The sequence below is a fragment of the Acartia tonsa genome, chromosome 7, assembly GCF_053477335.1.
Source record: "Acartia tonsa isolate MP-2025a chromosome 7, ASM5347733v1, whole genome shotgun sequence".
Taxonomy (NCBI): Eukaryota; Metazoa; Arthropoda; class Copepoda; order Calanoida; family Acartiidae; genus Acartia; species Acartia tonsa.
The window spans coordinates 47,066,010-47,092,835 of NC_137266.1; the positions used below are offsets into that span (position 1 = coordinate 47,066,010).

Sequence of the window (26,826 nt, forward strand, 5' to 3'; positions counted from 1 at the left end):
GGTCTATCTGTAACGAAAAGAATTTCTATAATATCCCAGGGATAAAATGATTAATAAAAGATTATTAAAATTTCTTTTGTTTAGATCACCATAGCCAGGATACCCCAAGGAACCGGTTGGAGCACGCGCACTAACTCTTTTTAGGATCTACCATGGACCTGCCTGGAGATAACCTAGATGATCATGGAGTATTGGAGCCCTACCACCACCCTACCTTGGACGGATTGAGGTTGTGTTCCTGTCAATACCTTGATGCTATAGACGAGAACAACAACATTATCACCACACCAGAGTACGATGGATTCTCAGAGAACCTGTCCATCACCATCAGGAATTTCTTGTTAAATACAGCCCTGAATACCAGAGAAGATAGTAGAGTGGAGACCGATAGTGACATTAGCTCCAGCAGCACACTATCCCTCTCTACCAATGACCTCAACCAACTCTACTATGACCTGGAAAATCACTCAATCACCTTGGACGAGAATGGTAACGAGGTAGCACAAGTGGATGCCCTTGGCTACATATCTACCTCACCCCCAACCTCAACCTACACTTCGAAAGAGAGCATTTCACCACCTAGTTCATCATCAGAAGAAGCTGAACTATCCAGAACAACCAACGCAAAAACATTTATTGATGTGACAATGTTAGATAAAACTAAACCCCTCAAGAAAAGAATGTATTCTATTTGGGAGGTTTATCATCTTGTATACCCAGCTATGAAAATACGCAAAGCTTACTTTCTTAATGGAAAGCGTATTTAACTTAGCTTGGAATACATTTATAGTTTATTATATATGCCTATATACTGGGACTACTAAACTTTTTCTTTTTCTCTTTTTTCTTTTTTTTACAACTTACCCCCATTGGAGATGCGATCCTCAATTTTCAAATTCTTTGAACGTACATATGAGACTTTTACAGAAATGCTTCGCATCCACAACTATCTATCTATGTTTGATATAAAGTCAACACTTTATAGAGCATATTATGAAGGTTTGATTGACGCGTGCCCCGCAATTATCTAGTAGCACTCAGGGGCAAGACACAATTACTTTAGCTAGGCCCAAGGCATTATTTGTATCAATTTATGCATTCATAGGCCTATCTTTACCTATATGACACCATATATGGGTAACGCTAGCCTATTCATGGTAATCTGTATGTGATTTGCTAATAGTATATGTTTATTAAAGATATTATGTTTATAGTTAATGTAATCATATAAACAACCAGTACAAATATGTATGCCTACAACCATGCCTGATTTACGTCACATATTAACACACAGATATTTAATTGCACAGACAAACACTAAAATCCTGGTCCAGAGCTAATGTTATAGCATGTACCTCTTGAATTTATTCAGTTATTTATTAACTCTCCTACCATCAACTTCTCTTTCTGGCTTTAAAAGGTAATGACTTAGTTGTTTGGCATGCATTGTAGTTTAAATTTAGGCCCCTTAGTACTTAGCATGAATTGAGCTCAGGCCTTATGTTAGAACTCTAACACTTAGCACAATTCACTGCTTGGGACTTAGGGCACATTTCTGTCCTGCTCTACTTATAATTTTAACACTTATCCTGTAAATATTTTCATACTTAACTTATGCATTTGTAATATAAATACACTTTATAAAAACATTTTCCTTCCTTAATACTTAATATACTTATATAATTCTGATCGAATATCAAAACCAACCATTTATTCTTAGGTTAAAGCAACATAATACTTCGCGTGGGTCTTTTGTTGAGCTTCCACCAGCTCAACCAAATTCGTATTATACTTGTGGGAATAGAGGGTTAAGCATTCTAAACAAGCGAACCGACGATGAGAATGTCTATGTGTATTGCATTAAAATTAGGTTTTAGTAGTACTCATAGAAGAGCGGTCTCCATACCAAAATATGGACAAACGCCCCATTCGCACACACATGAATATGTAATCAGGTTTTAAAACTTATCTAAAATAGACTTTACTGAAAGCTGGTTTGACTTTTGCTTTTTATACTTTAGATCTAGCTCTGAATCGGCTGGTTTTAGAGCAATATATTTTTCAGCCAAGCTTCCATATGGTCAGATATAGATCTTTAGAAAAAAATTTACTGATAGATAGTATAATTAAGTAAATGCAAGTTTGAATAATCTGATTTAGAGTTAAAGAAAAAAACAATGGAGAAAAATGAGAGCTTTAATTTATTTTCATCTTTCTCTCTCTCTCTCTCTCTCTCTGTCTCTCTCTTTATCCCTTTCTTTGTCACTCTCTCTTTCCCTTTCTCTCTCGCTCTCTCTCTCTCTCTCTCTCTCTCTCTCTCTCTCTCTCTCTCTCTCTCTCTCTCTCTCTCTCTCTCACTCTCTCTCTCTCTCCCTTCTTCTATCTTTCTACTTATACAACTCTTCTTCTTTCTATCTATTGATATATCTCACATTCTTTCTTTCTCTCTCTTTCTCTTAGTCTTTTAATTTATCTTTTTGTCTGTTTCTCTCGCCTTTTTTTATTTAACCCAGTTTTGTTTGCCCCAAAAGGGCCAAAGGTCCAGACATTCATCTCCTTTCTCATTTAGTTAATCATCAATAAAATTTGAAGTGTATTTTAGGCATCTTCTACAATTGGAAGCATTGGAAGCTTAGTAAATCTTCTATTGACCCCTCCCCGCCCGTAACCCGTTTTTTTTTAGGTGTGTGTCATTTGATATCCGCACAGTTACAAGTTTTCTCTCTAACACAGGGAATTTGATTCGAAAAAACAAGGAAAATAGTGTCAAATAATAGCATAATATCTAACTAAATGGATATCAGGAGCAAGAAAATGGCTATTGAATTGATGTACATATACAATGATGATACACAATTATAACCCTTATGAAGATTACAATTAGTGGTTAACAACGTTTGGACACTCAACTTAATGAACCACCCAATCAAAATTCACTAAAAGTTTAGCCAATGACCTGAAGAAAATGTATATTCCATCAACTAAAATTCTAAGATGATTATTAAATAAGCAAAATGTATTTTTCTGTGTATGTTTTCTGCATGTATAAAAGCATGCTTTTATTGTAATAAGTAAAAAGATAATACACTTTTGATAGAACTACTAGTTTATTTTTTTAGTTAGTAGGGCATTACAACTATCTTTAGTTGTAGATTTACAAACAACCAGCCTTTTAATGATCATTTTAGTTTAAATATTGAAATTAGTGAGTTGAGGTATTCCTCCTATTATTAAAAATGTTCAATTCCTAAGATAGAAATTTCAATGTCTTTGACATGACAAAGACCAACACATAGAAATATTTCTTCTGGAAAAATGTGCCCCTCTCCGCAGAAGTTACACCCCGCTGTAAAACCAATCTACTTGAATAATGGGGTTGCTCCACCCCCCGATAAACGGTAGCCATACATTACCACCAATTATGCTCTCCGCGGATATGAAAATAAAATAATTATACCACTAGTTATGTTAGTCCCGAGGGATCGAACAAAATTGGTTTAAATTTTATGATTTTCATTTTGATATTTGTAGAAAATTATACTTAAAAAGATGCTATACATGTTTTTTAGTATGACTTAGAACCGAACACTAAAATAAAAATCATAATATTAAAAATGAATCCTAAAATTTTTTCATTATAATATCTACGGAAACCTATCTATAATACGATGCGATAAATAAATATTCTTCAATATTGATATTGTTAACTTTTGTATTTTAGCTTTTGTTGATTTTCATAGGCTTTACGTGCATACCAAGTAAATGTAATCTTTAAGCAAAGAAAAAGGGTTATCCTCTTAGAAATATTTTTTTTATTTTGAAATTGTTTTTTACCCCCTTCCCCCCCCCCCCCCCCTAAAACAACACAAGAACTTATGTGAAGCTATCCAGAAATGGAGAACCCAATCGGTTTAGTAGCTATCAAAATCTTAAGTTAAAGACAAAAATTCATACTACTTCATAAAATAAAAAAAAATTGGTTAGTTTTGAATAATTTATGCTCTTAATTCAATGTTAGAATATAAACCATTCTTAATATATCCCAGCTGGCTTGTCGGTTCCAGTTCCAGCTTCTCAGGATTCTTGTTGCTGGGCAGAAAATTGAACTTGCGCAACACCATTGCGATGGCAACTTTAGCCTCCAGTAGAGCAAACCTCATGCCTATGCAAGCTCGGGGACCTTGTCCAAATCCTAGGAAAGTGTAGGGGCTGCGTGATTGGCGGGCTTCTTTGGAGAAATTGTCAGGATTGAATTGGCTAGGGTTGGGATAGTAGCGCTCATCATAGTGGATGCCAATGGCAGACAGTGAGAGCAAGTCATTCTTCCTTACCCAATAGTCTGTACCGGGAAGCTTGAAGTCAGCATTACATGCTCTGCAAAAAATGCAACTTTTCTGGATGAGGTAGCAAGCTGTGTTTAGTCCCCTAGGAAAATGGGGATAGATGTCACAGTTTTTGTCCTACCTATTATATTGACGTCATAGTAGAGGGAAATGGAAAGGGAAGGGGGAAAAGAAGCCCCCTAGAAAAGAGATTGGGTATTTCACGATGTCAATAGAATAGGTAGGCCAAAACTAGTGACATCCATCTCCATATTCCTAGGGCCGTCACTATAGACAGCTACATATGAGACAAAAAAAGCATGAAAATTTATTCATTCAATGTTTAAGATAATACTTCTATTCGTAATTTTTTGAAGAATTGAAAAAACACCTAATACGATTAAAATTTGCTATGTTATGTTGAAAAGTTGCACTTTCCTAAAAATGTTTCCAGCAGGAGTGTGCAAGCGTAATGATTCATGAATGCAGCTGTCCAGATAGGGAAGGTCTTTGTAGAATTAGGATTGCCAAATTAGATCACAAATGTAAATAGGAGACTGAATTATTTTAATTCTTACTTATCTAAAGATTTAATACATAATAGTTATTTTTTGCATCGTATTTTAAACAGATTTCCGCGGATATAAAATTTACAATTATAAGATGAAAACCAGTTTTTTTAGCCCCAAGATACTGGATATGATAAGATGCTAGACATATTTTTTTTGTATGGATGAGAAACGGATTTCTCCTAAAAGTAATAAATAAGTAATAAGTCCAATCGGGGGCTGCTATTTAGCTAATTAATTTCATTTGAAATTGCCGAAAATTAAATATTTTGTTGGAGTAGAGTTGGCGTAAAGCTTGTTTCTATAACTGAAGGGAAGTGGGTAAGAAGGGGGGGGGGAGAATAAAGGGGAGGAAGTTGTGGATAAATTTTCACTTAGAATTGTTTGTCAGAATCACATTCACTTTTACCTGAGTCCAATCAGTAACTATAAATAATTTTGGCAACCCTGCCTTGAATGGTGGCGTAGTCTGGCATTTCTCCTCCATTTTCATCAAAAGCCTGATCAATCTCATCTTGGAGCTTCTGTTGTACTTCAGGATTTTTACCAAACTCATAGCCAAGGAAGGAAAGGGCCATGCCTAGACAAAATATGGGTGAAAGACGGTGTAGGTTTAAAAAGAATCTTTGTTTTAATCAAGATTATTTACATTTAAGTAAAATATTGTGAGATGGTCAGATAGGCTTGAGTAAATAAGACCTTATATTATTAAACATATATAATACCTGTAGTATCATAGCCAGCAATGAGAAGAGCAAGAGATGTTGCCACGATGATATCTTCATTAAATTGTCTCTGCTTTACATGATGAGTGAACTGCATATCCTGCATTAAATAAACATATCTAACATGTAGATTTTTTTGCACCCTAGCAAAATGGGGATAGATGTCACCGCTTTTGCCCTACCTATTCTATTGGCATCATAGTAGACTGAAAGAGAAAGGGAAGGAGGAAAGAAATCCCCTAGAAAAGAGATTGGGTATAGATATTTCCTTTGTCTGAGATGTCCTAACTGTGCATGGTAATGAGATGAGCCCGTTTTTGGGCAAGACATTCCCCCTATTCTGATTATTAATGTCGTGCACCTGACATTGTACCAGTAAGAACCAATTTTAAACTCTTTAGTTATGATGCAGTGTTAAGCCGAGATTCGAACCTATTGCTATATGTTGAGCCACGGTCGCAGATTTTTACTAAAACAGCTATCTAACCTTTTCATACTGAGCATGAATATCTTTATTGGAATTAGCATTCAGTTTGTCAACTTCTTTCTCTTCTCCAGCCCCCTCTGCCTTGATACAATCAATCATCATGTCAATGAGATCATTCACTCTTATCCCTGTTTTGCGCCTGAATTTTGTTTCAGTTTAAATTTCTCTTTGTACCTGTCTATAATGCCCTAGCTAAATGGGGATAGATGTCACTGCTTTTGGCCTACCTATTCTATTGATGTCAGGAAATACGCTATGATCCATCTCTTTTCTAGAGGGTTTCTGTCCCTACTATTGCCTTTAACCCTTACAGATCGGGGGGGGGGGGGGGGGGGCTCTAAAAGCCCCTACTCTAATTTTTTCAATGTCATTTTATTTGTAGGTAAGATAGAGAGCTGTGACTTTATGACTTTTTAAGTTTAGTAATTTCTTGACATGCAAATGGGTCTAAATTGCAACAGATTCATGCTGCATTATTCGTTGAGTTATTTCTGATACATAAAAATATTTAACATTTGTATATATCATAAAGATTAGTAAGGATTAAGAAAAAACATTAGTGGGAATGAATTTTACCTGTATTCTACACCTGGCTTTGCAATATGACCGCTAGGCTAGAAAAACCCACCCCATTTTCCCCCTACAGGACTTCAATTTGCAGCAGATAACTTAACTATGCTGCCATCCCCTTTTTGGAGGTAAATGATTCCCCATGGCTTGATTTCATGTATGATTAACATGTATTTGGAATTTTTGGTATTATCCTCTTAGAATTTTTTTTTCAATTTTGAAACTGTGCCTGTGTTCAATAGTTTCTCTGATGATCTGGATAAAGAATTTCGTCTCCTTTGGCTTGAAAATGCTGTAGTTGAAAAACTTGTGAATTTTCTTTACACCTGGAATAAACCTAAAAATAAAAATAGTTATTTCTCAAATCTCATTATAAATAGCTTTCTATGGACATAAAAGGCCGAAGGCACTGGCTAAAAAAACTGGTTTTAATCTTATGATTGAACATTTTTATTTGTAGAAAACTGGACATATTGCAATGCTAGACATAATTTTTTCATATGGATAGGAACTAGTTCTAATCCACCAAATATTAATCGGTTTTGGATTAATATTGAGAAATTATTATATAATAAGATATATAAGATGGAAAGAATTTTAATGTTAGAGGTAGATTTGAAATCTGCATCAAATTTTAAGGATTTTTTTTTATAAAATTCACTTTTTGTACAATTCTTTATCTAAAAGCGCAATTACAATTTAAGTTAATTAATTTTGACATCTGTGGTTGGTGGATTAAAAACTATCTGCGCTCTTATTGGAGAAGTTTAAGTGTAGTATATAATTCAACCAATTAGAGCGCAGGTAGTTTTCAATCCACCTATCATGGATGTCAAAATTAATTAACTTAAATTGTATATCTTATATATCTTATTACATAAATAAATATTGTGTGTACTGTGTAGAATTAAAACATAAGAACTGAAAGTTGACCACTTCTTTTTATACTTAGCTTTAGACTGAGGGAGTTTAACAGCTCTGAATCATTGGATTGATTAAGAGATAATATTGAAGATAAGTAGTACAGAAAATGGTTTTATGTTAATGTGCTAATCTTTACAGGGAATATATTTGAATATTATGTCTATTTATAACCCAACTGATGATTTGTTAAAATTACACAATGAAACACTGTGCATTGGTATGGTCACTCTATGTTAATAAATTGCAGCTGTCTATAGTGTCCTAGCAAAATGGGGATAGATATCACTGCCCAACCCCATCTCTTTCTACGGGGTTTCTTTCCCCCTTCCCTTTCTCTTTCCCTCTACTATGACTTCAATAGAACAGGTAGGTCAACAGCGGTGACATCTATCCCCATTTTCCTAGGGCACTAAACATATACAAATACCTGGAGAAAGTTTTGATATTGTCAAAGAAGTTAATGATAAAAACTCTAGCAGCTGCTTTCACGAATTTGTTATCCTTGTCCTATATGTACACATTAGTTTTAATTCTGAAATATTGACTCATCAAAATGTGCTCCCTCAACTATATTCCTGTATTTTATTAAATTTTCTATACTTCTTTTTTACAATACGTCCTTATATATAAGTAACAGGATCTGTGTCTGTCTTTCTATCTGTCTTTGTGTACCAAAGGATCTTGCTAACCACTGAACTGATATGATTCTTCTTTAAAGGTCCTGGGAAAGTTAAAATATATTTTTGGGGAGAGTACTATCACCTTACTAAGAGAAGTTACCCCTTGAAAAAATATCTGCCATCCAATAAAGTTTTTCTTTGCTTTTTATTTTTTTCACTAATGTTATAACTTTTAGTAGTGAAGCTACTCTATAATAAAATTTGTCTTGTCAGTCTGTCCGTAACGCTATGGGGGAAATGGGATTTTCTCAGCCCCTTTAAATGACGTAAGGCTGAAACTTTGTGACCACATTCCCATCTTTAAGGAGCATAAGAAACTTAGCAGGTTTTTGGCTTCTTATATATTTTTTACATTTTTCCCCATATCTTTGGTGTTTATGGTCCAATTTTCAAAATCTCTTTAGAGTTTGTCATCTGCTTCACAATATACGAGGGAAGAAATTACTATAAAAATTAATTTACGCACAAAAACCTTAATTCTGAGGTATGCGACCATTTATAGCTGACTAATAATGCAAACCAAATGAAAAAATCATGCCTTTACATGCCATGATCTGTAAAATGTTTCAACCAATGAGATCTCTTGAATGTTCTGTTAGTATTCTACTATTGGCCCTTTTGTCAATATGTCTCTTGAGTACGTCTATTTTCAAAACTATCCTTGAAGGAGTTAGGATCAATGCCAAAGGCACAGTTTGCCAGAGTATCCAAACTGAACTTGCCAAATACATCCTAAATATTAGATTCATTGCAGTAGTATTTTAGATTTGTCATGCGTAGATGTGTTTAGTGCCCTGGTCATGGGTAGGCTAAAAAATTCCAGGTTTTGAAAATACCCATTTAAGCGGTTTCCACAGCCTTAAAGGGCGAATATAGGTTGAATATGATATGGGCTCAAAACACCCTAGCATCACACAAGGCTTCGTAGCAATGTTGAATTAAAAAGCTTTTGTTATAACGTGGAAACCAATTAATCAGGGGTTAAATATACCCTCTTTCTACCTTCATACAAAATATATAAAGTAAAATATTTAAAAGTTTAAAAAAAACATCAAATAATGTAAAAGGTAAAAAAAAATAATTGATAAAATTTTCTTTAAGGAAGAATGATTTAAAATCCCTGTTTTTTTGTGGCCGTGTAAGGTTCATGTGTGTGTGTTGAAAATGCGTACTTAAGGGTATCTATATCATCCAGAATTAATCAATGATCTTTGTACAGAAAATAAACTTTAAGACACATTATTTACCCTAGTCAATACTCCTGAAGCACTTGTACGCAAATTATTTTTACGCTTTTTAAAAATTTAATAAAATACTATATAATCTAAAGTAATAAACATTTAAATTATCATTTAAGATGCGTGCCAATGTAATAGTCAATCAAACTTAAGCAAAATAGTCAAAAAAAAAAGTCTTATAAAAGATAAAAAAGCCAATTTTGTTGGTTATCTGATTTTTTTATATGTTGAAGTGAACACAAAAATTGCAATATCTACTTAAGGTTTTTTTTGATTTATAAAATTTGGCATAGATATTCTAAAAGTATAGAATTGCACCTAAATTTTAAGCCCATATTATATTCAACCTATATTCGCCCTTTAAAGTCACATGTCTGGATATACTGGAAAAAGTAAAAATTAAATTTCATTGGTCCTTTTTGAGAAAATATGCAAAAAAATTTTCTCCATTTTTGTGAAATATACAAACAAATAGGGAAATTGGTCGGAGATATCAAAGAAAACTTTTGTGACATGAAAATACTAGTGGGTTGCTTACAAGAAGATCATAAATGGTTCGATTCCCACTTAGGATAAAGAAAGGAAAGGGTTGTAATTTTTTATAAACCTCAGACAGACAATCTATATAAAAAGAGACAGAATGTCTATCTGTCTGTCTGTGTGTTTGTCTGTATGTTTGTACCAAAGGATCTCTCTAACTGCTGAACTGAAATAGTCATCTGTTACAGCGTAGCTTCTCATAGGTCCTGGGACGGTGTATAACTATTTTGGGTTAGGGTACCAAGTTATATGATGAACGGTCTTTGGTATGTGTATCTTCAAGAGAAAAAACAACAGTCGGTACTTGCTTACATGTGGTAGACTGGAGCACCGAAACCCCCCCCCCCCGCTTAGTTTTGACAAAAATAAAAAATAAGGGGGGGGTAGTTTTTTAATGTCTGGAAAACGGCAAGGAGGAAAAAAGCACAGCAAGGCAAAGACTTCACCCCGGGTTTTCGGTGCACCGGTCTTCACATGTAAGCAAGCACCCAACAGTCTATTTTGAATAGCAGTCAAGAAAATATCATTTCCGCTAACGCGTTACAGACAGTCAGACGAACATACAACTTTAATTATATAAGAAAACCAAAAAAAATACCTTGAGTTCAAAGTCAGTTTTGGCCTGCGCTTTTATTTCCAGTTCATTGGTTAGTCTGGATCCTATCTCCTTCATAAACTTGTACATACTCTTCATTTTACCGCTTGTAAAGATTGGGCTGAATGTTGACCTAAAAAACACGGTATTTTATTGGAGCGTAATACATTTAAGAAAATAAAACTTATATCTTATGTCTGTGAAAGAACACCGCAAACTGAACTTAAGATGGCGGAGATGCTCTGAGAGAAACAAAAATAAACAATGCCACACTATGTGCTCCTGTCAAAATGTCGTCTTACAGTTTATTTTTCTCTTTCAAAGTCTACACATTAGTTCCAATACACACAGGTATATTAAGGGATAAGACAATGGACGTTACATTGATGTACATAAACATTAAACATGATGATGAACAGAATTACCCCATTGGAAGATTTATTGAAAAGTTTGGACACCTCTAGTTTGGAACAATAAAAGGTTTAAAGATAATGTGGTTTTAAAATAAATATACCAACCCTTTCTCTTTTCTTATAAACTAGTGTCTTCCCAAGAGGTAATTCAAAAATAAATTAAGTCCCACTGGTGCTGCAACCACTAATTTAAATATTTTTTTTTTATTTAAGGTATGGACAGACAGACTCACAGACATCCTGTTACTTTTACACAAGGATATTTTTTTTCTTTTTCTTATCAGCAGTCACATCAGCATAATCAGCTACCTGACATCTTTCCAATCATCATTCTCCAGGCTGGTCAGCTGATTCTTCCACAGCTGATCCATGTCACCACCCTCCAGTACACCATTCAAATTTGAATCATTTCTAAAAGTAGTAAGATTTTTTATTTGTCTGTTATGATTCCGCTAATCTTTATAACGAATAAAATATACATCTAGAGGCAGTTTTAGTACAACTTATCAAAAAAATCTTAGATTAAAAAAAACTGATATTTTTTAATGTTTTGTGGCATTATGTGAAGGGAATATTAGTATATTGGAAAAAATAAAGGTCTAGCTGCATAGTTTTGGCATCCGGAATAAGATTGAAGCAATTCTTAAATGCATAGATTCAATCATAACAAAGATATTAAAAACTGCATCAAGGTTTAGGGTGCTCAGAGTTAAAAAATTTCATGTTTGATTGCTATGGAGGAAATATGCTTTTCAGATAAATGGCAATAAAAATCTTTTTTTAGTATTACAAAAGGTAACTACTCCACTATAATTCCAAAATTTTCCTTGATTTTAGTGAAAATTGACTGACCTTGATCTACAATTTAAGAAATACTGTGCATTTGATATTTAAGAAAATTTTCCCTGGATGGACAATTGGACCAAGTGACTTAAACAGGAAATATTTATTGATAATACTTCTTTTTTAGCATTAGTACAGACAGACTGAAAGACAAAGTGAGTTGGATACCGGACGCTCTTTTGTAAAAGGGAATTGTCATATAAAAAAATCTGCAGTCTATCTTGAATAGCAGCTAAGAAATTTACATTTATTCCCTTTCATTTTTTACAGAAAATCGTAAATCTATAATACAAAGTAGATTGATGTCTGCCCGTCTGTCCGTCTGAAGCTTAGGATCTTGGTAACCACTGAACCGATTGGATTCTACTCTTCAGGGTATATACCTACTGGTCCTGTGGTGGTTTTAGGCTATTTTCTTGGGGAGTGGGACACCGCAACCCCCCTCAAACCAAAAAATCCCCCACCAATTTTTTTTTTGCAGAAGATTTCCCTGGTCCATTTTTTTTGGAAGAAGATTTCCTTGGTCCTTTTTTTGTAGAAGATTTCCCTAGTTTTTTTTTTACGAATTTCAACTTAATTTTTTTTTGGATCACCTCTTGGGGCAAATCCCTTCGAGGCTAGGGGCGAAGACGCTAGTTGAATTATAAAGTAGCTTTGATACTAAATATATATATATATCCAATTACAACCAGTGAAGCTGCCCCACCCACCCAAAACAAAACAGACTGATAGACAGACAACATGAATTATAGAGTAGCTACGCTATTAAAAAATATACTGAACGTTAAGTGTTAAGCATTAAGAATTAAGCGACCCTAGACGACCCAAAACTATACCTGTTGACAAAGTTGTTGAAGTGCTTGACAGTGATGTCTCTGATGAGATCTACAGAGTTGATGCACAAGACAGGCTTACCGAGCAGATAGATTCCAAAAAAGTCTTTTTCCTAAATGAAGTAGCTGCTTTTAGTGCCGTAGCAAAATGGGGATAGATATCACTGCTTTTGACATACCTGTTCTATTGACGTCAGGAAAAACCATCTCTTTTCTAGGGGGGTTTATTTCCTCCATAGCTTTCTCTTTCCCTCTACTATGACGTTAATGAAATAGGTAGGCCAAATGCTGTGACGTCCATCCCCATTTTTCTAAGGCACTAAATACAGCTTCCTAAAAGTAACAAGGATGAATTTATGTAATTGTTGTATAGCTTTGTGATCAATGGGTGAGATATGAAAGCACCTAGTTGGGACGCCCCTAGAGGCCTTAAGGGCCCTTGAGGTGGATGGGAAAATCAAACCATCCCCCTTACTTTAAATTTTAGTTTTATAAAAAAAAAGTTTCAGCACCCTTAAAGGTCCAGTAAGTCATACAGTGGCACTTTAAAAATATTCTTTTATCTCTCTTGGGAGGTTGGTGGAAGCCCTCCCACAGTAGTTATGAACCTTCCCACGACCTATGAGAAGCTACAATGTAAAGGAGAACCATATTGATTCCTTTTACTTTTATATAATATAGAGTAACATTCGTTGATTTAAAGAAACATTGTTTTAAGGTTTAAATCGATAGGACTATTCTAACTAATTAATTTTACCTTAAATTTTTGATAATCCTCCAGAAATATATCATTTAAGTGCTTCTTCTGAGTTAAAAGTTCTAGAAAAAAGAATGATTTATCATTTATAAGGTTTAGACTGGTTATAGTATATGTAGGCCAAAAGCGGTGACATCTATGCCATTTTGCTAGGGCAATAAAAACAGCTATAATGATAATTACCTTTATGTGATCCCCATGGGAAGGAACCACTGACACATGGGATGCCCAGCTTTTCCCATTTTCCAAAGTTCTTGACGATGTACCAATATAACCAGAGGAACAGGGTGACAACCAGTAATCCTAGTTCTACCAACATTTCTTTAAGAACTGAAATCTAGTTATTTATTATAGGGTATTTACTGACGTCAAAAGAATAGGTAGGCCAAAAGTAATGACATCTATCCCCAGTTTGCTATAGTACTATAGACAGCTACAACATATCAATTATAAGAAATTTCAGAGTAGCTGAGCTCCAATCGTTAGTAGCATTTATAAAACAATATACCCAGGACTAGGGAATGTGATTCTGGAAAACAATTGCAAGTGAAAATTCCCCACAGCCCTCTTCCCTCATTTTTCTCTTCTTACCCACTTCCCTTCAGCTACATTAATAAAAAAGTTTTACGCCAACAACAACTCTATGGCAACAAATATTTAATTTTCGGCAATTTCAAATGGAATTATTGTAGAATATACGTGGATATTATAAAAAGAGAAAAATTGTCATAAATTTAGGTTGCCATTTTCCCTCGCTTTTAATGGTCGGGTCGTTTATCCAGTAAGGAGGCAGGGGATGGGGTAAAGGATGTGGATGGAGGAGATCGTTATTTTAGCTTACTTTAGCGTTTTTAGCGTTTACTTAAAAATCTGGAGTAAAATCCAAATAATAATATAATACTATTAATTGATTTAAGACTGTTAAATTGTATATATGTACGTACATCGCACATACTTACATACATATTTCAAATTCATTCATCTCAAAGAAAAATTTTATCTTATTAATGTTTGTTACCCTATATTTGCTTAAAATGAAATAATTTTTCAACTTTCATTGCTAATTCTAATTGCCAAAGATCGCTCATTAAAAATTAGTAAAGATGAATCTTTATCAAGATGGACCATTTTAACTGTTTCTCTCAATCATTGTTTGTTGTAGTAAAATCTGCTCTAACAATTTTAAATAATATGGGTCTAAATTCCTATTTTCTAAATGATTTTTTTGAGTTTCTATTAAACAAAAAAATAATATCTCGTACTTCAAATGTACATGATTTATATTCTTTAATTCGTAATTCGTATCTATTATAAACATTCAAAATACATAAATTCATAGTTTGTTTCATGTTTAACTCGAAACAAATTACATAAAAACAACTGAAGTGCACAACAATTGCATCACATCTCACAATAAATAACTATGAAGACTACGTACTATATGTAGTAATTTGATAGGAAGAATTGGGGAAAAAAGAGGAGAGGGGACTATTTTGGACTACTTTGTGGCCCCTAGTGATCCCAGCCATAACTTAGCCAATCCGTTTCACACACAAAAAATGCCTTTTAAAACGGTTGTCAATTTTTTAAAAAATGCACCATCTTTTTTTATTATTTTTAAAAAATGCACTACTTTAAAAGGGGTGCATTTAAACTTTTTTTCGTACAACCACAGTTTCCAGATGCACCACCTTCTGCAAATAAGAGTGCCAAATGCACTAATCTGGGATCGCTGAAAACTAGACTAAACATAAGTATTTTTCTTCATATGCTTTAACAAGAGTACAAATTTGAGGTTATAATATACATGATTTAAATCCACTAGCTTATGAGAAAAACTAGAAGTAATCGTTCATGAGCCACACAGTTATATTACTAGTATGTACTGCATACAATAAGTGTTTTTGATGTAGCTTTGTTTAGTGCCCTAGAAAAATGGGGATAGATGTCACAACTTTTGGCATACCTATATTCTATTGATGTCATATTAGAGGGAAAGAAATCCCTATAAAAGACAGGAAATGGGGTTTTTACTAATGTCAATAAAAAGGTAGGCCAAAAGCAGTGACATCTATCCCCATTTTACTAGAGCACTATAGACAGCTATGTTTATTCAATAAAATGTATATGTGAAAAACAAAGAGATTCTTAGAGCCAAAGCTTTTCTATAATTAGTGTCCGTTCGTCTGGAACGGATAGCTTTTTTAATTTTTTTTTGTGATGTAATAATCCGATTAATCTGATTTCTGGAATACTGATTCATAGGACAACATAGTAAAATATTATAAGAGAATCATCTCTATAATCAAGTCCTAAAAATGTAAGTATGTCCTTAAACATTTCTGTATTTCAACAAATTGGTACACTGACAAACCTCCTAAAGGGACAAACGTTCTAATGTGACAAACGCCCTAAACTTCATTATGCGACAAACATCCTAATGCGACAAACCTCCTAAACAACATACCCCCTAATGCGACAAACCTCCTAAAGGGACAAACATCCTAATACGACATCTCTTAAGTAAAACGTCCTAAAATTTTTCAAAAGTTACTAAACAAATTTTGGAAGATTTAATTAAAAATAAATTTGTAGGCAGTTTTACTTAAGAGATGTGGCATTTGGAGGTTTGTCCTTTAGGACGTTTGTCATTTAGGAGGTTTGTCGTTTAGGAGATTTGTCGCATTAGGACGTTTGTCGGTGCACTAACAAATTTAAGCTTCGCTTTTATGGATGTTATCATCTTTCATAAAGCAATATTTTATTATTTTTTAGACTTGTATATATTCTCAGGATACTGTGTGTCTATCATCATGTATAAAAAACAGAGTATGTATTTCTATGTCATTTTAGAATTTTAAAATTCTTTGTTATTGTACATCTTCGTATATTAAATTTGTGATGACTACATGTTGTGCGTCTTTAGAAACTTTAAGTCAAAAGCGTCTTATCCCCCAACTCCCTCCTCCCCCTCTCTCCTAAACCAATACTAAAAACCGGATAGTGGACAAAATAATGCAACGGTCGTAGCGGTTATGCGCCTTGCGTCAGGTTGGAAGGGATACGCAAATTTCAGACCCCAGATTTGGCGATTTGAGAAAAATGTATCTTTATATTATAGCGAATTAGATAATCTAGCAAGCATCGCTTTTATATAAGTAAAGAAAAATAGTAAATCAAATAGCGCAAACTGAGATCTGAAATTTGCGTCACCCTTTTAATGTGACGCAATACGCATGACCGTTACGACCGTGGCATTATTTAAAACCCAATCAAAAACCGATGACTAGAAATAAAATGAAGTTTCATGCGTTCGTACGCGGTTATGCGCAACTTTCAGATCTCAGATTTCACGCTTTGAGAACAAATATCTTTATATTATAGCGAATTAAATAATCTTGCAAGCATCGCTTTTATCTTATGGACAAAAAAGTTAAAATCAAATAGCGAAAACTAAGATCTGAAATAAGACGCATGACCGCTGCGACCGCGAGACGTGGCATTATTTTGTCCACTATCCATCATGCCAACAAATATGAAGAATAGACACGGACTAGTTTGTCCAATATCAGTTTATGGAATATTAGCGGAAACGTCCGTAAAGGCCTCTGGGGTCACTTGAGGAGAGGGAGTTGAATTATAAATTTGTTTTTAGGAGGGGGGGGGGGGGGGGTACCCCCTCCCAGTTTTAATTGTAGTTAAACAATTTAATTTTTTTTAAATTGGGGGGAGGGGGGATTTTTTCTAGATTTTTTGTAAATCAATTTCCGAATTAATTTGCTTGTTGGTTATACCTTATACCTGGGTGATTACTCTTGGGAGGGTGGCAGAACCCTCCCAAAAATAGATCCCAGGACCCTGTAAAGGAGAACCTGATCAGCGGATAGCAAAATCCTTTGGTACTGACATCCAGACAAACACACAGACAGTCAAACATCCTGTTACTTTATTTTAAGGATAACCCAATGCTTTAATAATATATAACAATATCACAGAACCGATAAATTTTCAATCAAGCTTTAAATAGGTCCTGTGTTTTTTAGGCTTTTGTATTTTTATTTTCCGAATATTTATTCTTGACCGTGATAAAATTATTAAGGCAGGAAAATGTCTAAAAACCAGTTCCCGCTTATTCAAATAAATACATTTAAGTCAAAGTAAAAATATATTGAGAAAAATTAATCGTTAATGCGCAAAAAATTAAATTTTTCCTTTTAAGCATTCAGTTTTATAAAATGCATAATTGAAAATGAAATCCTGAATAAAACTTGAAAGCGAAACTATTCTATAAGTCCGTCCGTCCGTAATGGTTAGCTTTTTTAGTTGAACAATTAGCTCTATTCGTTAAATTAAACATGTTAGAATTGTCCTATCGATTTCAAACTTTGCATGTTGATTCCTGTGTAGTAGCTAATTACAATTAGAAAGCGTAGCAACTCTATAATCCTTACCAGAAATTCCGTACGTCTAACATTTTTGTATGATATAGTTATAAAAATTGAAATATTAGAATTATCCTATCGATTTTAACTTTGTATTGTGATTCCTATAACAGTTAGGTAAAATCTACATAGAAAGCGTACCAACTCTACGATCGTTACTAGAAAGTCCGTACGTCCATATAAAATTACATGATTTTTTAACATATGACAAAATTTTTTGTATGTTTTGATTATGCTATTCATCTGATTTTTTGAACGATGACAAGGCAAAGTATTGTAAGCGAGGCAATTCTATAATCAAATATTAAAATGAAAGTATGCCCTTTTACTGTATCCTATATTTGCAAAAATTTTGCAACAAATTTATGTACAATTTCGTTTAGACTTATAAATCAATGTTCTGCTTATTAAGTTCGGACCAGGGGCGTCCAAGCTTTTTATTTGGGGGGGGGGGTAAAATTTTTTTAAGGGGGGAGTAATTCGGTTTTGGGGGGGTAAAATGGCGCGCGAAGCGCGCCGCAATTTTTTTTTACCCCCCCCAAAATTTTTACCCCGGGGGTAAAATATGTTTGGGGGGGGTAATTACCCCCCCCTGAAATCTGTTGGCAGGGGTAAAATTTGTTTACCCCCCCCCCCAAAATTAACCCCCGGGGTAAAATTTTTTGGGGGGGTAATTTAAATTTTATCAAAAATTTAGTATTAAAAATGCGCGCGAAGCGCGCAAAAATTTTGTTTGTTAGAGATATTCTATTTTTTGGGGGGGGTATTTACCCCCCCAAAATTGTTTGGGGGGGGGTAAAAGGAAAAAACTTTTGGGGGTGCCTACGGCACCTCCAAACTCGTTTGGGGGGGTAATCGCCCCATTACCCCCCCCCCCCTTGGACGTCTATGGTTCGGACACTATTTTTAAAGTGAATCTTTTCTATTATTAGGGTCTGTACATAGCAGTTAGCTCTTTTCGTTGATTTTAGCATGTATAATTATCATCAATCTTTTGATGATGATTCCTTAAACAATTAGGTACGATTTAGAAAGAGTAGCAGCTTTACAGCCTCAACCATAAAGTCCGTACGTCCATTTAAAACCTGGTAATTTTTAACTGTTTTAACTTTTGTTTATAAAATATCATCTTAATAATCTGATTTTTTGGAGCAGTGAAATGAAATGAAATATTTATTTTTAGTCCATACATTTATTTCAAAATTGGGAATACAATTATAATTACGACAAAAATGATTTTAAAAGTATAAAATGATTATAATTCAATTAAAAATATCACATTTATAAGCAAAATAATTGCTTTTTGACTTAATTTATTTTTAATATAAGACTCTATTTTTAATAGAGAGCAAAATATCTTTTAATTTAGAATGATTTTAAACAAATATTTTTGTTATTTCTTGCTTAAATAATTGTAAAAAAATTACATAAAATTGATTGTTTTATTATTGCTGCGCTGCTTATAGACTTAATTGTCCTAGTTTAAATTATAAGTTTATATGTAAAATAAGCACATTAATATTAGTAGCATCTAAAGTCACCGGTTAGAGTAAAATAATTACTTAAATTTTTTATAATTAAGCAAAAACATATATACATTTAACGGATCATGGAAATAAAATGAAGTAGCAAGTTTCGTCGTATTTTCACAGTAGCTTTTAATAAGTTATTTTAGGTTAGGTAAACGTTAATAATTTCCCCGCAGGGTTGGAGCCCCCGCTGGGGCTAAAAATAGGAGAAAAGCTTTTCTGAATTACGACGAAATCCGCTACTTCGTTTTCCTTCCATGATCCCATTTAACATATTGACTATTTCAAAAGATCACAATAAGTAGATTAATTTTTAACCCTATTCCATCAGATGGAGAGGGCAAAAATTAGCCCCCCCCCCTTAAGAATTAAATTGTTAGGTAAATATGTTTAACAATATGGTATACTTTTAATCTGTGAGATATATGTATACCTTATTTAAGAGAATCAAAAATATTTCACATAAAAACATCACAATATTTATGCTAGAATTAAGACATTTATGAAAATACAATAAAACACATTTTAAAGTACTTTTTTACACATCTAAATATAGTTTTCATCATGTTAAAATTGTCCTATCGAGTGAAAACATTATTTTAGAATTTTCTGTTACATTAAAGTAATATTAAGCCCTAATTACCTAATCAAAAGTATTATACGTCTATTTTTACATTCAAAGCTTATTTTCCAAAATAAGAGCCAAAATAAAAAAAATGTAATACAAAAATGCTACTCCTAGGACAATTAGGCCCGATGGTATATAATACTATAGCATATATTTAAGTTAGAGCTATTCTATATTTTTTGGGCATCGCTTTTATGTACGTTATTATCCTAGTTTAATTAATAAATCAAATACATCTAAATGTATTTTAGACATTGATACAAAATATTTTTTTCATCTTAAAAAAGGCAACACCTTTGTTTTTAAATGATAACAATTTTGCAAAGATTAATTTAGGATATTTTTTTACGGGCAGTTTCCTATTAATAGAAGCGAAGTCACTCTTTAAAAAAGTGTAAAACCGTCCTTAACTAATGTTCCAAGGGATCTAAAGGGATAATAGCTGATAAATTGATGTATTTCTCCAATGATGATACACAAAATCACACCTTCTGTAGATTACTATTAGTGGTTTAAACGTTAGGGCACTTAACTTAGTGAACCAACCAATCAAAATGCCATAAAAGTCCCCAACGAATAAGCAACGAATAAGAAAACATTATAACAAAACTTTTGGGATTAGTGGTTGTTTGTAGTATTTAGAATCTACTTTGAAGCTCTGCTGGCACAGCTGGATGTTATTAAACATCTTATGAGGTTTTAATTAACAATTATTAAAAGTTCTAATTTGAAGTTAAAAATCTTACTTGAAGTAACGCTACTTATGGATGTAATTGTCCTGTATCTTTACAAAAACAAGGATAAATATGTTAATAAGAAGCAGATAAGTAAAATCTTGAATTAATCAGTTATATACCTAAATAATTGCACTAAGTTTATTAAAATCAAACTTTTGGTAATTTTACTACGAGGTAAAATCCCATACAGTGTACTTCTCAAATTATTGATAAACCACCATAAAAAAATTTACAAACTGATAAATACCATATAATCATTACAATTAAAATGAAGCTCTTTATAGTGACTATAGTGACTATACATAAATTGGTCATACAATACAAATGGCCAATGATAGGCCTATACAAAGATAAAATTGCCAATGGCAGGCCAGTATACATCTTAATTGACCATTGGTAGACCAGTATGACGTCATTTTTACAGGCACTATATAAAACTTCATTAAAATTAATTTTGTATTAAATACTCCATTCTTTCTTAACCAGGATTCTTCATTTTGACTCTTGTTGAAATTAGGTGCGTGCACAGTGATTTGTAACTATCACACACCCATTGTATAAATAAATGTTCTAATGATAAGGGTCTGATGTTGGTAGGGCATGGTATGGGTCTCTGTAGTGTGAGGGTCCGGTCCTGAAATTTAAACAGATAGTTAGAATGATAGATAGATAGAGAGATTGTCGTGTGACAATTAAAAAAAAAAAAAATTTCCAGTATGGCTTCAAATCGATTATTATCCGCTGGATTAGAACCAGTTCTTAGCTATACTGAAAAATCATGTATAACATTGTATTACAGACAATTTTCCTCAAAGAGTGCTAGATTGAACCAACCAATCAATCTAAATTTAATACTCATTTTTAAACAAACGAATAAAGGAACGTGGGTATCAAACTTTGGACACCAGAGTTGGATCTTTAAATCATTTTAGTAGTGAGCCAGATCGGGTTGAGCCGAATTTCAGCCAATCACAGCGCGGCATTTCATAAATTTCTGTGCTCTCATTGGTGGAAAGTTGGCTCACCCCGATTTGGCGCACCATTGAAATGATTTAAAGATCCAGCTCAGCATAATTTAACACCGGATATGTATAATTTATAATCCTATTATATAAAGTAGTAAGCGTTTTTGTCTGTCCCGAAGGATCTCGCTAACCGCTGAACCGATATTGTTCTCCTTTACAGTTAAGCTTCTTATAGGTCCTGGGAAGGTTTTAAACTATTTTTGAGAAGGGTGTCTTCACCCCCCTCCCCCCCTCAAAAAAAATATATTTTTACTCTTAAAACTCAAATTTATAATGGGATGAGGTCGACTTTTCCCCCTCCTACCTTAAGTCCCCCTAGAGTCTTCTAGGGCCGTAGCTGCTAGTAAGAATTATAAGATATTACATTCTATAGATGATTACTATCTAGAAAGATATTTGTGATTGGTGGATTGATTGAAAGCTTTGAAACATATGTACGTACAAGCAAAATGAAATAAAAGGCTGTCATATAATAATCAATTAATAGCTTTGATGAAAAAAGATGATTTAGATCAAGTTCCATCAAACCTTTTCAATTAGTTTTAATGGGGATGGGGGAAGGGTTAAATCTTTAAAAGGTATAAAAGGCTGTCAAATCAAATACTTTTGATAACAAGGATGACGAAAATGAAATATTAGAATCAAACCTTAGAAAATCAAATATAATCAAACCAAGTTACATAATAATCAGACAAATCTTACATTCAAATATTTCTTTAGATCAATTGATAAATTATTATTTGGATGTTGCACCAGGTTTTAATGTTTTCAAGTGATACTCGCAGCTGACTAAAATAACAATACCCTCCCAAACACCCCCTTTATCCAATCCCCTCCCCTTCCTACTGAATGAACGAACTAACCAATAAATAATGTTTATATTAGCCAGCTTAATTGACGACTAATTTTCCCTTGTCAATATATCCACGTGTAACCTATATCCATTTCTAGTCTTAACTTTTTTCAATGAAGCGACGTTTTGACTTTTTCATTTTTAAACATACAAACAATAATTATATAAAAGCTATGCATGTAAGAAAAGATGAATGAAATCTGGTTTTATTAACATGTATAAATATTAGCCCAGGGAGGGAGGGGACATTGGGCTGTTTATTACACTAGTCCCCAAAGTTTAATAATAACATTTTGTTGTTGGTTGACTCAACAACTTTGGTGACTTTTGTGAATTTTGATTGGTTGACTCAATCGTTGCAACCACCAAACGTGATTTACAGAATTATTGTGGTCTGTGGATGTACTTCAATTTTTCGGCCATTGTCTTATCCCTTTAGATCCCTGAAATTAACCAGATGATAAATCTAACTCTTGTATCAACATTGACATACGGGCACAAGCCTACAAGGACAGTAAAGGTGCATAGCTTTAAAAAATATTAGGATTATCTCAAGGATCTTAAGGTATAAGACAATTGACGAAAAATTGGTATGCATCCCCAATTATAATAGAAAAAAGTAACCATTCTGCGGAATAAAAGTAGTGATTGATATGTTTGGAACCAATGCAATGGTTTATAAACAGCTGAAACCTACAATGAAGAAGTTATTCTAAAAGACAAAGATCGTGCAACCAAAAGGTTGGTTGCACGATTTGACAAAGAGATCTATTACTCAAATTAAATTGTTTTCAAAAGATTTTTTTAATGTAAAAAGAATAAAGTCAATTAGTAGTGTACATTTCAAAATTTTAGAGATACAACGAATCTAGAGGTAGATTTAAAGAAAAAAGTTCCAAATCAAAGGGCATTAGAACAGATAGACTGTCAGACAGCCATACTTAATTATGAAGCAGCTGCGCTACAAAAAAAGTATCTTATAGCTGTAACGTATATTTTAAATTATAGAGTAACTGCGCACCTTGGGTAGATTTAAAGAAAAAAGTTTAAAATCAATAAGGACAACAAGATCTACAGATAGACCTATTTGTTAGACTCTACATTATAAATTAATGATATAAAACAAGGATGGCAACATACATGATATAATAATTATTCTATTTTGGCAGTTTCCTACAAAAACTCTGTAGAGCACTGAAAATAAAATGAAAATAAGAGGGAGAGGGGGCAGTTTTTCTTTTGTTTGTTTATTTCTTTAAGCTAGTTTAAGTTAGGTTGTATTGGGGGTCTGGTTTACCAACCCAAGTGGGCTACGGCCGCCCGAATTTGTAAAGGCAAATATGTACCCTCCATATTATTTCTAATTTATTTTAAAAATAAGGGTAGGTGCTGTAAAGTAGTAATAAAACGCGTAAAGAATTAGTTCTAAAATTGGTCCTCATGAAAAGATGGTTGAATTAGATTCCAAATATTCAATTTAACATATTTGTTTCTAGTTTCAGACCTCAGATTTTGATTAAAACATATAGATAGCATAGATGAATTATCTTGATTCAAAAGTAACAGGATGTGTGCCTGTCTTAGTGTTCCTTCCTTCCAAGAAAAGTTGCTTGTAGATAAATACCTCCCTCCCAAGAAACTAGAAGAAAATTGTCTAAAACCACCTAAACACTGAATACCCTAGAACCATCCTGGGACATATGTAAAGCTTCCACCCATAAAAATCATTTCATTAAAAAAATACTAAAAAAATCATATCCTGTTCTATTTTTAATACTTTTTATTATTGAATAAAATTTTGACCTAAATATTATTATCTATTGTTTATTATGACGTTAAGCCTTTGAAATTGTTTATTTCATATTTATTTGTCTATGGTCATAGTTAAGGGTTATTTAGGAAAGTAGAGATAGATAAATGGACTGAAATACAGCATTATTAGTTTCTTATTCTTCGCTCCTGTTAAAGCTAGATATCTGAAACTGTGTGCATGGTTTCTTCAGGGAAGGAGGAGACATGGGCTGTTTATTACAGTAGTCCCCAAAGTCTTATAATAACGTTTTCTTAATCGTTACATTGACAACGTTGGGGACTTTTATTGAATTTTGATTGGTTCATTCTTTAGATTGAGTGACCATACGTTTCAACCGCTAATTATATTCCAAATAAGGGGTAACATTTGCCTGTATGTACTTTTCTTACTTAAAACTTTATATTTGACGAATTTTTGATGGTGTGTTTGAAAAAAATCGTGTATCATTTTATGACTTAAACTTATTTCATTTTATCTTGTATCTTTATACACATCGAAATACGGAAAAAAAACAAGGATGACAACTTCAGTATGTTGACCAATGAAACCCACCCCTTATTTTTAAACACCTAATCTATACCTCGTTCTGGAGCTCTAACCCTGCTTCTCCCTAACTTTACCTAACCTAATAGCAAATTCGTTGTTTTAATTTTACCTATATCCCTTGAAATACTAGAAGGAAGCATTCTCATTAAATATCCTTAAGAAAATTAAATTGCTAGAGAAGTTCATTGATCTGTAGTATTGTTTTCAACACAGAGAAACATCAGGGATCTAAAGGGATAAGACAGTGACCGATAGATTGATGTACATCCCCAATGATGATGCACAAAGTTACACTTTCTATAGATTAAAATTAGTGGTTGAAACGTTTGGACACTCAACTTAATGAACAAACCAATAAGAATTTAATGATAGTCCTCAAATTTGTCAAGCCAACAAGTAAAAAATAAATCTTATCATAAAACTTCTGGGACTAGTCGAATAAACAGTCCAATGTCCCCTGCCTCCCTGGAGAAACATAGATGGATAGATAAATTAAGAATAATTGAAAGGGATAAACATCACGAAACCTTTATGCATAAAAATATATCAATTTCTTTTGTAGCATAACCGGCAGACCAACGAACCACGTGAATTATATAGTAAATCAGGGAATATTCAGAAAAAACTTTTAGCCCTCTATCTCAAATAGGAGACAAGAATATATCAACCCCCCACAAAAAAATATTAAAAAAGGCAAAAAAAAGGTAACAATTATTTTTCTGTTGTATATCCCTGTCTAAGAAAAGACTGAAACCCAGGGATTTTAAGGGATACACCAGTGGACGATAAATTAATGTGCATCCCCAATGATGAGAAACAAAATAACTAATTCCGTATATAAGATTATTAGTTTGAAAGTTTGACATCAACCATTCAAAATTCAATAAAAGCACCCAATGTTTTTAACCCAACTAATAAAACTTTGGGTACTAGTAAAATTCAAAGTTCACTGTCCACTGCCTCCTTGAGGAAACCTAAGAACTTATCTTATTATTCTCATTAATGTAAGTACCCAAAGTTTTTAAGCCAACTAATAAAATAACTTGGTAATAAAACTTTGGGTACCAGTAAAATTTTAAGTTCAATGTCCACTGCCTCCCTGGTGAAACCTAAGAACTTATCTCATTTCTCTCATCAATTTAAGTACCCAAAGTTTTTGAGCCAACTAATACAAAAACTTGGTAATAAAACTTTGGGTACCAGTGAAATTTAAAGTTTAATGTCTCCTCTCTTCCTGGTGAAACCTAAGAACTTATCTCATTTCTCTTATTAATTGGCCGGCCCTGGTTATTGCCCCACATTTTCAATCCTTTTTGCATTCAGACATTTCAACAAAATTATAAGAAAAGTCTGAAATATTCAATATGATATTTAGAGAGAGGGAGGGGATATTGGACTGTAATTATACTTATTCTAAAAGTTTTACACAATCTCTCATTCGCTGATCATTAACTTTGTAAACTTTTATGAAATATTTAGTGGGGTAGTACCAAAATTCAATGTCCAAAATTCTACACTAATATTATTATATTATTCTATAGAAGTGGTAATTTTGTTAGTTAATTGAACATCAATTTGTTGTTTATTGTCTTTTCACTTAAGATCGATTTCTGTTATGAAGACTTTAAAAATAGAACCATTACTGCAAAGACCAGAATATCATATCAATTATTTTCTCGTATTTATTCGAATCTAGTGGATAGGAACCGGTTCTCATACATACGAAAAAACTATGTCTAGCATCGTATTATAAACCG

The 26,826-nt window shown here is 33.2% G+C and overlaps 2 protein-coding genes across 2 annotated transcripts in view; both read right to left on the reverse strand.

The window, feature by feature from the left end:
- LOC145323870 (putative cytochrome P450 6d4) overlaps window positions 1-13,829 on the reverse strand; it is a 101,140-nt gene extending 87,311 nt beyond the window's left edge. The window contains exons 1-13 of the mRNA XM_080166457.1: window positions 13,680-13,829; window positions 13,497-13,558; window positions 12,743-12,852; window positions 11,373-11,474; window positions 10,654-10,783; window positions 8,936-9,009; window positions 8,025-8,102; window positions 6,903-7,010; window positions 6,104-6,242; window positions 5,617-5,716; window positions 5,343-5,471; window positions 4,761-4,830; window positions 4,346-4,374 (exon numbers count right to left, since the gene is read on the reverse strand). Coding sequence (XP_080022583.1) covers window positions 4,346-4,374; window positions 4,761-4,830; window positions 5,343-5,471; window positions 5,617-5,716; window positions 6,104-6,242; window positions 6,903-7,010; window positions 8,025-8,102; window positions 8,936-9,009; window positions 10,654-10,783; window positions 11,373-11,474; window positions 12,743-12,852; window positions 13,497-13,558; window positions 13,680-13,815 — 1,267 coding nt within the window. The 5' untranslated portion in view covers window positions 13,816-13,829. The remainder of the gene's footprint in view (window positions 1-4,345; window positions 4,375-4,760; window positions 4,831-5,342; window positions 5,472-5,616; window positions 5,717-6,103; window positions 6,243-6,902; window positions 7,011-8,024; window positions 8,103-8,935; window positions 9,010-10,653; window positions 10,784-11,372; window positions 11,475-12,742; window positions 12,853-13,496; window positions 13,559-13,679) is intronic.
- A 7,297-nt stretch (window positions 13,830-21,126) lies between these two features.
- The window catches only part of LOC145323873 (uncharacterized), a 34,092-nt gene continuing 28,392 nt past the window's right edge, over window positions 21,127-26,826 (reverse strand). Inside the window, exon 5 of the mRNA XM_080166460.1 lies at window positions 21,127-21,466. Within this exon, the coding sequence (XP_080022586.1) occupies window positions 21,403-21,466 (64 nt within the window). The 3' untranslated portion in view covers window positions 21,127-21,402. The remainder of the gene's footprint in view (window positions 21,467-26,826) is intronic.